The sequence below is a fragment of the Pyrus communis genome, chromosome 10 (assembly GCF_963583255.1).
Source record: "Pyrus communis chromosome 10, drPyrComm1.1, whole genome shotgun sequence".
Lineage (NCBI taxonomy): Eukaryota > Viridiplantae > Streptophyta > Magnoliopsida > Rosales > Rosaceae > Pyrus > Pyrus communis.
This window is the reverse complement of record NC_084812.1, coordinates 11,822,921-11,836,850: the sequence shown is the minus strand read 5'-3', so window position 1 is coordinate 11,836,850 and position 13,930 is coordinate 11,822,921. Positions and strand designations below refer to the sequence as shown.

The window sequence follows — 13,930 nt, the reverse complement described above, 5'->3', positions numbered from 1 at the left end:
CATCGTGTTTTTTCCTCCACTGCATAAACGGCCAATGACTAGTCTGCGGGTGTAGTTCGCTGGCAGGTAATGCTAGTACCAACTTGTAGTGTTGGTAGTGGTTGCATTTTTGTACTAGCTCTTTAGCATCTTGATGCATAACAAACCAGTAGTAGCCTGCGTTAAGAGCCTTCTATGCTAAAGATCAGCCTCTAGAGTGATTTCCACAAACACCTTTGTGGATTAAACTTAGAGCTTTTAGGCCATCAGGAGGCGCTAAATAGTGGAGATGTGGTCCAGTGTAGGATATTCGGATAAGAATGTCGTTCCATATGTAGCAATGTGCGGCCTTTGTTTGGAGTTTTCTGGACTCTAATCTTCCCAAGAGGAGTGCCATTAACCAGGTAGTTTATAATGGAATCTTACCAGTTTGGAGTTGTACTAACTTGTGACACCTCGGCTACTAGCTTCGCCTCTATGCTTGGCTTGTCTAAATACTCCACTAGGATAGAGCGTCTAAATACTCCACCAGGATAGAGCGTTTGAGTTGGTGGTTGAGGACGAAGCTTAAGCCGGCCAGCGCATCCGTATGGGCATTATCTACCCACAAAACTTGAGTGAATGTGTAAGTCTGAAATGCCTCAAGTTGTTTTCGTACCTTTTCTAGGTACTGCGCCATTTTCAGATGTTTTCTCATGTACTCCCTAATAGTCTGGCTAGTGATTAGCTGGGAATCAGAATGAATTGCAAGCTTTTTCATCACCAAGTCTTTTTCCATTTGGAGGCCTACTAGTAAAGCTTCGTATTCTGCTTCGTTGTTGGATGTTTTGAAGCTTAGAGTGATTGCCTTCTTGAGATTCGAACTGTCTGGAGTGACAAGGGCTAAGCCTGCTCTCGAGCCTTTGTAGTTGGATGCGTCGTTGACTTGCAAATGCCAGAAGTCTTCATCAGGTGAAGCAGACATGGCTAGGGCGTGCTTGGCTACCTCCGAGGTGTCGTTGGGTCGTTATGTTGCGTCACCTAGACTAGGCATGAAGGCGCGGTAGAGAGCCATGAAGCTGGGGCCATGTTTCATGTAGCATAAGATGCTTAACGACTGGCATTGGGCCATTCTAGAGCTGAATTATCAAGCAAGGGTCGGCTGAGGCCATGTGATGCGCAGCAGGATGTGGTACTCATTTGTAGGTACATGTTGCTCCTATGTAGAATCTTTTGGGGCGATGAGGACAAAACTTGGTTCCGAGTGTGTCCTTCTGGTGTTCGTCTGCCCTAGCATGCTTTTTGGGCTAAGTTGTTGCATTTATCAAAAAACTTTGCATCCGCCAGTGTCTGAGCCTTTATCGTCGCGCGTGTGGATTAGGCGGAATAGTTCGTCATGAGGATGGCTGCGTGCATCTAAAGGTATAACTTTAGTTTCCAATTTGCAACAAGTGTCACCAAAGTTAGCTTTTGAATTTTTGGTAACTGGTTTCCGCATCAAGGAGAGCTTTTGAATTGTGGAATACAGGTAGTCGGGAGGTGAATAAATCCTTTGCTGCTTTTGGTTTGGATAGTAGGGAGGTGATGTCGGATACTTCTTCAAGTCCTTGAATGTGAATCGGCGAACCTCATCCCAAAGTGCATGTTTCTCTGCCAAAGCGAAAAATTCTGCCAGAGTTAGGTCTTCGTTTATGATCAATTTTTCAAACAGAAGGTGGTCTGCTGGAAGTCCTTTTTGGAAGGCTGATCTAGCTATCGAGTCGTTACATCCAACTATATTTTCCTTCTCTGCTTTGAACATCTTCACATAGTGGCAAAGAGACTCATTTAGGTTCTTTTTGACGTTGAACAAGTGGTCAGATTTTTTCTTGATCAAGCAATAAGATGAATATTCTTTAGTAAAAACCAAAGAAAGTTCGTTGAAACTCCAGATAGATTGTGGCACAAGGTATAGAACCAATCTTGCACCTTGCCTTCTAGAGTGGTGGTGAATATCTTGCACATGAGATCGTCGTTCTTTTTATAGAGGATCATTATGATGCGGTAGTGTTTTAGGTGTCTCTTCGGCTTTCTATCTCATTTGAAATATACGAAATGTTGCATGCTAAACTTGTGTGGAGGCTTTACCTGCTCAATCTCATCCGTGAAGGGTGACCTGCTTATGTTAGTTATGTTCCATCAGTGACTTTGTTGTGTTGGAAATCGCGTAATCGCTCGGTAAGAGCCTCTCTACTTCTTCTTGAATTTGCCTTTGTTGGGGTAGCGAAAATCTCGGCTACCCACAATCGTGACCTGCTAGTCTAAGCCACTCTTCCAGGTGTTCGGCTTGTCTATACATGGCTACGGAGTATGTGGTACGTTCCTAACAGGCGAGCGAGTTATTCACAGGTCGTCGGTTGAATTTAGTTGGATTAAGTAACTGCTTTTTTTCGTTTGTCGTGTTGTCTACTATGATGTGAGGTCGAGGATACTTCTTGCGGGCTTAGCTATGAATGAACATTTCGCCTGAAAGGTTGCTTATGTTGATTATCGAAGTATGACCCCAACCATGAGTGTATGCTTGTTCATGGGACTAACTGAGAGTGCAGACTTCTCCGCACACTAAGACGAGGTATACGCTATCTCGGGGGCCTAGTTAGGAATGTATACTGCCAGAACACTCAGTTCGTGAATGGTCGAGTGGCTGCTTGTTGGGGCTCTGTTGGAGAGGTTTGTCGTCTGCCCTTATTTTACTTCGAGACATCTCGTTTAGGCCATGTTACATCTTGGTATGCTGCAAAAACTTATTCACCAAGGTTGTCTGTTGTGCAAGGGCACTTGTCAACTCTATGACTTGTCAAGACAAGTGTTGTTCTCCATTTGGGTTGGAAGAAATTGGATGCTATGCTTCTCCTTGAGTAGTTGAAGGGTAGTGGACTCCGGGCAGAATGGGCTGGGCCACGGGAGTTGGTTGCTCCACATGTGGCATGTGTAGGAGTTGAGCCTAGGCTTAGCTTGGGTATGCGTTGGGCTTACGCTAGGTTGTGGCTCAGGTTGGCTCATCCTGGGCATGGGCCCTTGAAGCTTGAAATGGCAAGGCTTGAGCCCTTTGGTCTTGGGCTCGACCTTGGAGTAGACTGGCCTTGCGATGACCTTGGGCCTGCGAGGCTTGGGTCACTGTTCTTGCTGTGGCTACCTGATTTTGGGCTTGCTCACCTTGGGCCTTTTTACACTGGGTTGAGCTGGGTTCCTTTGTGGTGCGGGCCTAGGCTCGATGTTGCAAGGTAGCATAGGCCTGGGCTTCCGGCTATGAGGTGAGGCCTGCTTCTTGGGCTCGGATCTCGTCGTGAGTTGCCATGGTGGCTGCTGCCGTGGTGGCTGCCATGGTGGTTGCCTCGTGGGGGTGATGTCGTTCCATTTGCCGTTGTGTTAAGCCTCGTGGATCGTCGTGGTCCAACTCCTTGAACGTAGGAAGTTCCGTTCGTTGTGGTTTCCGAGTTTCTAGTCATCGTACTTTTCTTTTACGTTTTATCAAAGAATTTTTATAAATAAAAATTCTAAGAATAAGGACATACGAAAAATCTACAAATGAACAAGAAAACAAAAAACCTTTCGAGTGTGTGAATCAAGACTCTCAATGAAAACACCAATTTGTGGATGCAAATTTCCACCACCTTTTTCTTGGACGAAAATGCACCTGCAAAACAATTAACACCTTAGGTCAAGGCCAAGAGCTTCACGCGCCCACGATGAATGGGGGTGCTTTGGCCGAAGAACCTCTGATGCCAAAGTTAGAATTTAAGAGATAAAGTGTTTAGAGAAATTTAGAGAATTTTACAAGAGAATTGGACTTAGGTTTTTGGAGAAAATGAGGGCTATTTATAGGGGTGTGGCCGGCCCTCTTTAGAGAAAAGGGGTCCGGCCACTTATGGTGGTTTCTTGGCTCTAATTGCAAGATATTATGTCAAAATAATATCTTGCAATCAATTAAGAAATTAATCAATTAATTTTGGTAATTAATCCTAATTTGAAAGAATAATTTGGGGTTACCTTGTGGGGGGATTTGATGAGAATTGATGAAATAGGTTTTGAATGAATACCTATTTTGTTCACCTTTGACCTTGATTGAGCCGTTATGGTCAACTGCTTGCGCGTGGGAGTTCCGGTATGCCTCGAGGGAAATTTTGTCTTTTTTACCAAAAAATCCCAAGTGTCGCGCTCCATATTTTTCTTGATTATTTTTAGCTCCACACTTATGGTGGATTGGAAGATTGTCTTTGGCAACTTCGCCATATGCATTTATGTGTACACATATTTATAAAGAATGAAATCTGGTTGCAAATGTTTTAGCTTCGTTTGAGGCAGATAGTTATGCTTATTAATGGTGGTCTACGGTTCCAGATTTTATAGCCTTTACTCATGCTTGTAACATTTCATTTTGTCCTTATTTTCGTTTAAAAATTCCGTTGATTGTTTTGTCTTTGCAGGTCTTGGCATAGTCTCCCGTCTGTATCTTTTTCGTTTACTTGTATTATTATTAATAAATTTAGTGGATGAGGGATAAGCGGGTGATTTTTGGGTGTAATGGTCCTCACTCCTTTAGGAGAGGGTAAGTGTCTCGCGCACGATCATTGCCAAAAAGTTAGTCTCACTTGATCCTTCTCCATTTACGAAAAGAATGTTGTATATTGTACTGTATTAAAGAATTAAGTTGCTCTTTGTAAAAAAAAAAAAAAAATATAAAAAAAAATAAAAAAATTCTATACAGAGCATGCACTAGTTTAAGAAAGAGTTTCAAACCTGAGTTTCTAAAGGCTAGATCCAACCCAGCCCACTGGAAAGTGTTTTTTTCTTTTCGAACCCAATAGAGAACATGGATGTGAGATAGTGGCTTTAAAACCCAAATTTATAACCTTTTTATTTATTTATTTAAAAAAAATTGAAATAACATTTTACTCTTTTAGTTGAATATAATATATAAATTGGATTCTCTGCATATCCTAAAAATAAGAGCCAATTCCATTTTACATGATTTAAGTTTGAGGTAATTCTTAAAATGGGTATGAACTTAAATTTTCTCACATTTGATGTTTTGATTTTTTATTTTATTTTATATATATTTGTCTCAGGCCCTGTTTGATATTACTTTTTCTCATAAAAAAACTACTTCATTTTACAGCCAAACAATAAAAAGTGTTTGGTAAAAATAAAATCTCATTATTATTTTAAAAGTAATGGCCTTCATATAGAAGCTTTTAAAAGCAACAGGTTGGCATCCCACCTTTGTCGCTACCATTACTACCACTGCCGCAACCATCACTACCATTGCCTTTGCCACTGTTGTCATTGTTACCACGCCCACTACAATGTCCACTTTTTTCACTATATACAATTATATCACTTCTACATTAAAATTTGAAAAACGTTTTTACACTGTTTTTCATACTCGCAACACTTTTAAAAATACATTTTATCAAACGCTCAATGCTTTATTTTACAAATGATTATTCCTAGAGCACAACATAAGTAGTTTTTGTTTTATTTTTATTTTTATTTTTTAATGCAGCAATTCCAAACTGGTCCTTAATATGGTTCCAACATAATTTACACGTTAACTCATGTATGAGTTTCAAGCTCACTATGTCATCACCTTAGTGATGAATCAAACAATCAATTTGACCTATATAAACTTAAATTCACTTTCACTCCAATTTGACATTTCAGACCAATTGAGGTATTTAATTAGGTTTTAATTTTCTCTTGTTGCACCTTGAGATTTTGAAATTGTATCAATTTATACTTACTATCTGATTGATCGTCTAATATTATGTTAAAGTGATGATGCGTCATATAACTAGGATCTGTTTTGGGTTAGATGTATAAGCCGAGCACACTTGTACAGTTTGGTTCAAATTGTGTGAATGATGTCGATTTGGGAAACAAAAATCGATTTTGGAAAAGCCAAAGCTCCATGATGAGTTTATTTTCATATAATCGGTGAAAATGTGGCTTACTTATTAGCTTATAAATAGGTGACATACTCGCTATATTATCAATTAAATGATGAGATATCCAAACAACATGAAAGCAGAAACTGATTCTTTGTTTATATAATGCAAGGACTATTAGTAGATCAAATCTTTATCTTTAAACTCCAAAAGTCCAGCCCATTTGAAGTGTAATGTGTCAGCAATCTGATTCTGACCTAGTGTTGTCACAAAAGAAGGAAATATGGTAACATGGTTTTCTTTGGACGCCTGCCTAAAGGGCTGAAGCATCATATCATTTGAAACGTTAAAGGTCCCCACATCTAATCCAAAGTGCTCTATTTTAGAATACTCAATTGAAGTAACATGCATTATCTTGGCCTGAATTTCAAGTAACAGAGACATGACCATCAATAGAAGAAATTATGGAGGGAAAAAAAGAGAAGGATATGACTTTAATGTTATATAATACTCAATGCTACGAGAGTTTTGATCATTAGATTTAAAAAATTTACAATTGACAAATTTTTTATTTTTTATTTCAATTGTTCATTTTTTTTATAACGTTTAAAAGAAAAGTGAAAAAAGTTGTACATATTGCAAAGTAGTACTACTGTCCTAGCTAGTACCACTATTTGTCGATACCTACAGCTATATGTGAAAAAAGTAGTAAGCAACATTGGGTAAGTGTACAACCCATGATTGATGGTTAGAAGTTTGTCCACTGTAAATTATTTGGTCATTCTATGAAAAAGCTGTTAATATCTTCGTCAAAATTGTCATGTCAATGACCACGTGACCATCTTTTAAGGATAGTCACGTATATTGACAAATTTATCATCGAATGATCAAAATGATTTTCGGTAGATAAATTCAGCGACCACTTCTATCGATTTTCATCAGACATCAAAATAAAGAGTTATGTCAATGTCATAAACTAAAAAGCCTTGATAAGGTATTGGTGGGGTTACTACGTACGCAATGCCATAATATTATCATGGACCAGCTGAATTATTAGTGTACTACGGTAGCTAGGGTTGGTATCAGTTGGATCATGCTTCTGAAACTTGAAAAGAAAGTGTGTGAAATTATGGTAAAAATTTAAGTTAGAAACATTTGGACCATTCTTTTTCTTGTTCTTGGACTCACCTTCTTTCCATATTGGTGAACTTAATATTGCATGTATGGCATTAACAGCCAAATTAACTTATGGGTCCTAACTATCTAACATAAGAGCCTGACTCCGAACTATCTAACATAATGTGACATGTGGCATCAATTTTAAAAAAGTTAAAATTTTGAACTTAAAATCTCCAGCCTACTTAATATTTTTCTGGCTTTTCACGTAAGGGGATCCACTTAAGAAACGGTGTTAACTAGATACACTTTTATATCTTAAGAAGAATTGTTAAAAATTATCCGCATATACGTATATGTTGATGATTATCAACTATTGGTGGTACCATTTAACATAATAACCGACCTCATAAAAAAAGAATAAATTATTTTAAACCACCGTTACAGCCCTACGTACAGTGAACATCAACATTCTCTTTTCGCAACCTAGTGACAACTTGAACTGCGTATAAGCTAGCACTCCCAAAATCACCAGCGGTGGACGGTTTGCCACCAGGATATCAGCTGTGAGAGAGAAAACACCACGTGTTGCAACCACTAACTCCAATACACGAATAGCTTTTCACAGTGACCGAAAGAAAAACCCCATTAATTTAACATTACTAGGATCGAAGATTCCACCATAGATCATCATTAGCATTACCGATTTTATAAGATTATTGTTTCTGTTTGGTTCCCTGGAAAATGGAAAGGAAAATTATTACACCATAGTTTATTGTTGGCACTTCTGATTTTATAATTAATTCAGGCCGTGATAATGAACAAAATTAATAATTTGCATTGACAGAGAGTTGTGACATTTTTCAATCTCCAACTCAGTAGAAAAATAATAAAAATAAAAACCATGACGTGCCAACGTCTCAAGAAGAATCTTAATTAATTTTGTCATGGTACATACCACTAACTAGTCTAGAAAACTAATTAACAGTTAAATCTTTCCAAAAAGGATCTAGTAATATTTGCAATGATTAGATTTTTTATAAAATTCGAATCACTAAATAATATGTATCATTATAGCAAAACCTCAAACATTCATGACTAATATGTGCTACTCTCTTGTATAAAACAACTTTGTGGAAAAAGTTTGATCGAGAGAAATTGAGTAAAAAGAAGTCGTAAAAGGAGGAAATATGATGATCGTGTAGCTTTACTCTTTTACCTTTCTCGCATCTAAAACTTTTATGTGTTTCTTTGGCATCTTATTAAGTCAACACGCATGCATTTTACATACTGTGTCTTAATCCACCGTTTAAATTTACATGACGTCCACTTGTACCTTCAAGTCTCTATAAATCGTCTTATTTGGTTCCAAAAGACGACGCCTAATACGCCAAAGAAAGATTAGCAGTTTCTTCTAGATACAATTAACCTTTCACATCCTTGTGTGATTAAGACATAGTAGCTACAATTTTTTTTAGACAAAAGGATAGCGGTTTTATTATAATATTAAAAGCTAATACAAACATCAACAAGGACATTCTAGACAAAATTCAAGAGATCTTCAATCCAAAGAGAGTTCAACAAAACATAAAACAACTTAATTGGCCAAATTAGTATGGTGGTGGATTAATTTGAGAGCGAGACATGCCTGAAATAAGCAAGAGAAAGTATCCAAGTCTTGAATTCATCCAAACCCAATCTCAGAAAATTGAGATGACACTTCAAAGTCAAAGGAATTCCATTCCAGCTAAAAGAGTCAAACACTTCACGATTAGGCACTTGAGAAATTTTGTGCACAAAAATTGCAATATAATGAATATACACTCTTTGACAACGAGCAAAATAAATTCCGAAGAGGAACTGACAAAGAACCAACTACTGTTCAACATCGTTTGCGCAACCATAATAAGCAGCAAAGTGGACCCAATAAGAGCCCATAACACACACATACATTAAATTAAAATAATCACTATGAGATACTAAAAACCTCACCGATGAGGCACTTATCGACAAAAATACTAAAATGAAAAACAAATAGTAGCAATCAGTGAAAAGAGGAATGAGGAAAGCTAGGAGAAGGAGAAGGGCTGCTGTCAGCCCCAAGTCAGGGCAACGGACATACAGCTATGGAGTTTTTAGTTCTAGGGTTTTAGTATGAAAAAGAGAGAATGGCTGTTCATTTCTTTAGATGTTCAAAATAAATAAATAAACAATAAAAATATGCCAATAATTATGTGATTCGTTGACAAGTATAAGAAATGTTGTAAAGATTATTATTATATGGATGTTCACTTCTGGGTCAATATGTAAATTGCCGTTAGTCATTTTCTAGTAAATATTATTATTATATGGATGTTCACTTTAATGAGAATGAAAATACAATTTGATTCACGATGTTCTCTTATTTTGTTTTAGAACATTGGGGACAAGGAGACGAGATCAATGAGTGCAAGATAGCAACTATGCTTTGATGCAACTAAACGGGTGTACAATATCACCGTATAGTTATCATTCCGTCCATGGCTGTGGAGTTTTGAATGGTTGTCTAGACAATGAATTTCTTGAACTCAAGTGGCTCTTACAGATTCAAATCTACGTGTTTCTGATTACTATTTTCATATGATTGTTGCACTCGAATAATCTTTTTTTTTATTTTTTATTATTGAATGATTCAATCACTTACTATATGTGGATGCAAATTTCTTCCTTCATGTTCTTGGACAAAACTACACCTACAAAACAAATAACATCTTAGATCAATGCCAATAGCCTCACGTGCCCCACGATTTTTTTTTTGGGGGGGGGGGGGCGGCATTGGCCGAAGAACCTCCGATGCCAAAGTTAGAATTTTGAGGAAAAAGTGTTTGGAGAATTTTGAGTATTTAGCAAGAGTGTAGACCTTTCACTTTGAGGAGAATGATGGGGTTTAAATATGAGGGTGGTTGGCCTCCTTGGGTGAGAGAGGACGGGCCATCTAGCTCCCTTTGTGGGCTAGGTTCTCGATTTGTGTTAAATTGGGAGTTATGGAATACTTACCTAATCAATTAGCTAATTAATAGAATAATTACTAATTGATTAGCTAATCAATATAATAAAAAAGGGAAGATTTAGGAGGTACCTTGTGGAAAAGATTGGATGAGGATGGATAAAATAGGTTTGAATTGTTGGGCACTTTTGACTTGGTTGAGTGATGATTGCCTACTGCTCGTGCGTAGAAATCTCAATATGCCTCAAGGGTATTTTTGTCCTCTTTTACCCAAAAATCCACGTGTTGCCTTGTGATTATTTTTTGCTCCACAAATGCCCCCACATATGTTAGGCTACTCGTAGAAAAGGATAACAGGTGTAGAGATTTTCTTGCTTTAGGAAACTGCTTCCTATTTTGATGTTAATTCCCTCTTTATTTGGAAATTAGATCCTTCTAGGAAAGGGAAATAAATTTCTCTCAAAGCCTATTTAAGTCCACTTTAAGTGGATTATTAAAACAACTTTGGAGAGCAATTTATTCTACCCTACAAGAGAGAGAGAGAGAGAGAGAGAGAGCTAAGAGGATATTTGTTCCCCCTCATCTAGCAATCTTCTATATCTTGCTCTTGCAAATGACCGTTTTTCATTGCTTTCTTCGTCTTCTCCGTGCTGCACCGAGGTAAGCAAAATTTAATTTTCATTGTCTTCTTCTTGGATAGTGTTGTCATGAGGCAGCTGTTCGGGTGGTGCAGCACGTCGGCTGGTAGGGGCCAGGAGTAGCCTCGGCATGGGCTAAAGAGGTGTTGTGACAAAGACCACTGCTTGGGTTGCATGGCTTAGGTAGAGCCAAGGGCAGCTTGTGCGGCTAGGGCTGCGGATTGAGGTGCTGGGGCACGGTGCTAGGCAAGCTGCATGACTCATATCCTTTAGGCTCTTGGACCTGATACGGGCCAGGTTAGCGATTGAAAGAAACGAGGAGGCCACGGGCCTCATAGGTTGCTGAAATGTTGGGCATGTAGGCCTTCTGCCTACTAGTCCGAGAAAAAAATGAGGGAAAAGCTGGTATGGGTTGAGCACCCCTGTTGAGTACTATGAATGTCGTTGGCTGCTTAATCTTCTTCGCTGGGAGAAAGATGAGCTGCTTCCGAAAGATGAGGTAAAGAGGATCAAGGCGGATGTATTGGCTCGTCTAAACGATGTCGTGGAGCCTACTATGAATAAAGGTGGAAATAAGAGATCTTCCCCGCTTGCTGAAGAGATGCTAATTGAGAAAAACTGAAGACTTCCTCTGCTGCTTGTGAGGGTCTGCCTACTGCCGAGAGGCCTATAATTGACATGACTTCTTCCAATGGGAAGAAAAATGAGGCTGCTAGATCTGAGCATGTGGCGCCTACCATGTTGAGAATGGCTAGTACGATTACTAATAGGATTGCTCAATGTAAAGGTCCTGTCATGTCCCCAATGTCGAAGTCTGTACCAAGACGTCTGTTGAGAGCTAAGTCCGATTCACCTTTAGAGAAGCTTGTTATTATGAAGAGCGATAAGGTGGACTATGCTGCTAAAGTAGCGCCAAGGCCCATTCCCCTTACTGCTGAGACTGATTCACTTGTTGGGAAGGAGGAAACTACTCGTGTAGGCAGCTGTGAGAAATCCATTAAGCCTGCTTCTGGGGAGGGTGCTGAGATTTGTGTGCTTTTAAAACCAGATCTGTTTAAAGACATAGACGCTTGTGCCAATTTTGTTAATGGTGCTAGAAAGGTTGTTTGCCTAAGTTCCTTTGCAAAGCATACGACCCAATACAGAATGACTGCTCTGCTTGCTATGATGCAGATATAGCAAGGCTGCCAAGAAGGTGGTGAAAACTATGACAGCTGAAGCTTATTCCTCGGCCGAGGATATCAAGAGGTTGCATTCTGAGCTCGTTGCTTTAAATGGGTCTAATACTTCTGCCTCTACTTCTTTGCAACTTGAGACCGCTCGCCAAGAAATCGTTGACTTGAAGACTAGGCTTGACGCGATCCAAGTTAAGTATGAAAGTACAGATAAGGAGATTAGATGTTACATACTTCAGATTCACAATCTTGAATTTGCAGTTTCTAAGCTTCATTTCGTTGCTTATGCAAAGGATAAAGAGTTTGATTGCTGTTTATACCCCAAGTGTTGGAACTTCAAGAGGTACTGAAAATCAACAAAAGTCTAAAGAAGGAAGTGGATGAGCTGTAGGGTGAAAATGATGGGTTCGAGGAAGATGAGCAGCTAAAGGATACGAAGGATGGGCTCGAGGTTTCGAGACCTTCTCTATTTCTCTAGAAGACTTTCTTGCTTTTACTTTTGAGGCTTCCAATGGTGAAGTAGTTGGAAAAATTGGTGCCCAGGCTGGGGCAGCCGAGGGTGAAACACTAGATGATGTCATTGCTAAAAGCATCGCGGCTACTGAAGGTGTGGTGACCGAGTAGTCATGGGATCTACAAGCTGCTGAAGTGTAGTCTTCTAGGTAGCCTTTAGGATTTTCTTTATTTCTCCTTGTAACTCTTGTTTTGTTTGAACTCTTTCGGCCTTTGCTAATTGTTTATAAACAGGCTTCCTTCGCTTTTCTTCATTTTCGTTTCTTTTGTTCATGCCTTAACCTTTAGACTTTATAGACCAGTGGCAGGCGTGCTACTTTTCTATAAGCAGACAAGCCCGCATATTCTATGCAGCCGTAGGTGTTGGTGTAGAACTTTACAAAGTTGTTAACCATAGGGTTGGCAGCCGGATGCCTTACTTACAGAAGCAGACAAGTTTATGTAACCATTAGGCTGTTAACCTTGGCTTTCTCCAATTTTGTAGGTTGTGTAGTAAGTATCATAATATTTTAGGACTTGGTGCAGGTTGTTCCACGCTTGGCAGAGGTGAAGCTTATCGACTACGTAGCATGTCGGCAGTGGTTAAATCTTCGTATATGCACGTTAGCTTATTTAACCTTTCACAAGAATGTGCGGTTATATAAGTTTAATGTGGTTTTACTGCTCGAAAGGCAAGCCGTAGGTAGTATTTCGGAAACCATAGGCTACCTTAGTGTACTTGGTAGTAGCTTTAGAGTTCTAAGGCAGCTGTTTGTAGGGTGTACTGCATAATGTGCCCCCTCCATCTCTAGGGCCCGGTTCCCCGCGGATTAGCCAAGAAACCCAAAATCTTTCAGTTTGCTAAGCTTTGGAAAAGACCATTGTGGCTACTTCAAGAAACCTCAACACAAGCCATCGTGCATCTAGTTATACTAGGGCAGCCAGACTCATCTACATCTGGATATTCAGAGTGTAGAATTTATCCTCCCGTCTTGAAGAGCTGACCCATGTAGGTGTCAGGGAATTGGTTTACCCTCTTTCACTGGAGAGCAATTAGTTTTCCCACTAGCCCTGGTGAGCATAGTTGGTCCTTTGAAGGGCACAATTCCTACGATGAGTCCTTAAGAAGGGAGCAATCTTCTTTTAAAGTGCATGAGTGATCAGTTGTTGTAAGCATGCAACTAAGCCAAGTTGTGATTACTTCTAAATTCTTCATTAAAAAACGAGTGAAACGAACGAGAACTTAGATGTAAGGTAGGAACTGCATAACAACTGGATAGTCCTCGGCTTGTGAGATGGTGCCCGTCGAGCTGCTTAAGTCTTAGGACTTTGATGTAGTAGGAGGTTACACATGGTACTTCCTCAGATTGTAGGTGCCCCACTGATTTTCCATCTTTTTGTCGTTTCATAGTGGCGAGGGTGTAATTACTCTTGCCGCCTACTCTGCTGATCTTGCACGGACCTTCCCAGATGGGATCCATCTTTTTGGAGCCTTCTATACGGGCAGTGATGAAGGTTTTTCTTAGGACTAGATCTTCGGGTTGGAACTGCCGGATCTTGGCCTTTTTGTTGTAGTTGGAAATGAGCTGTTGCTGATAGGCTGCAATGCGGGTGATGGTCTGCTCGCACTTCTCCTCT

The 13,930-nt window shown here is 39.5% G+C and overlaps 1 protein-coding gene across 1 annotated transcript; it reads right to left on the bottom strand.

Annotated features, from left to right (window-relative positions):
• Positions 1-481: 481 nt before the first annotated feature.
• Positions 482-943, bottom strand: LOC137747853 (uncharacterized). Its single transcript, XM_068487994.1, has one exon. The coding sequence runs from the start codon at positions 941-943 to the stop codon at positions 482-484; it is 462 nt and encodes a 153-aa protein (XP_068344095.1).
• Positions 944-13,930: the final 12,987 nt, after the last annotated feature.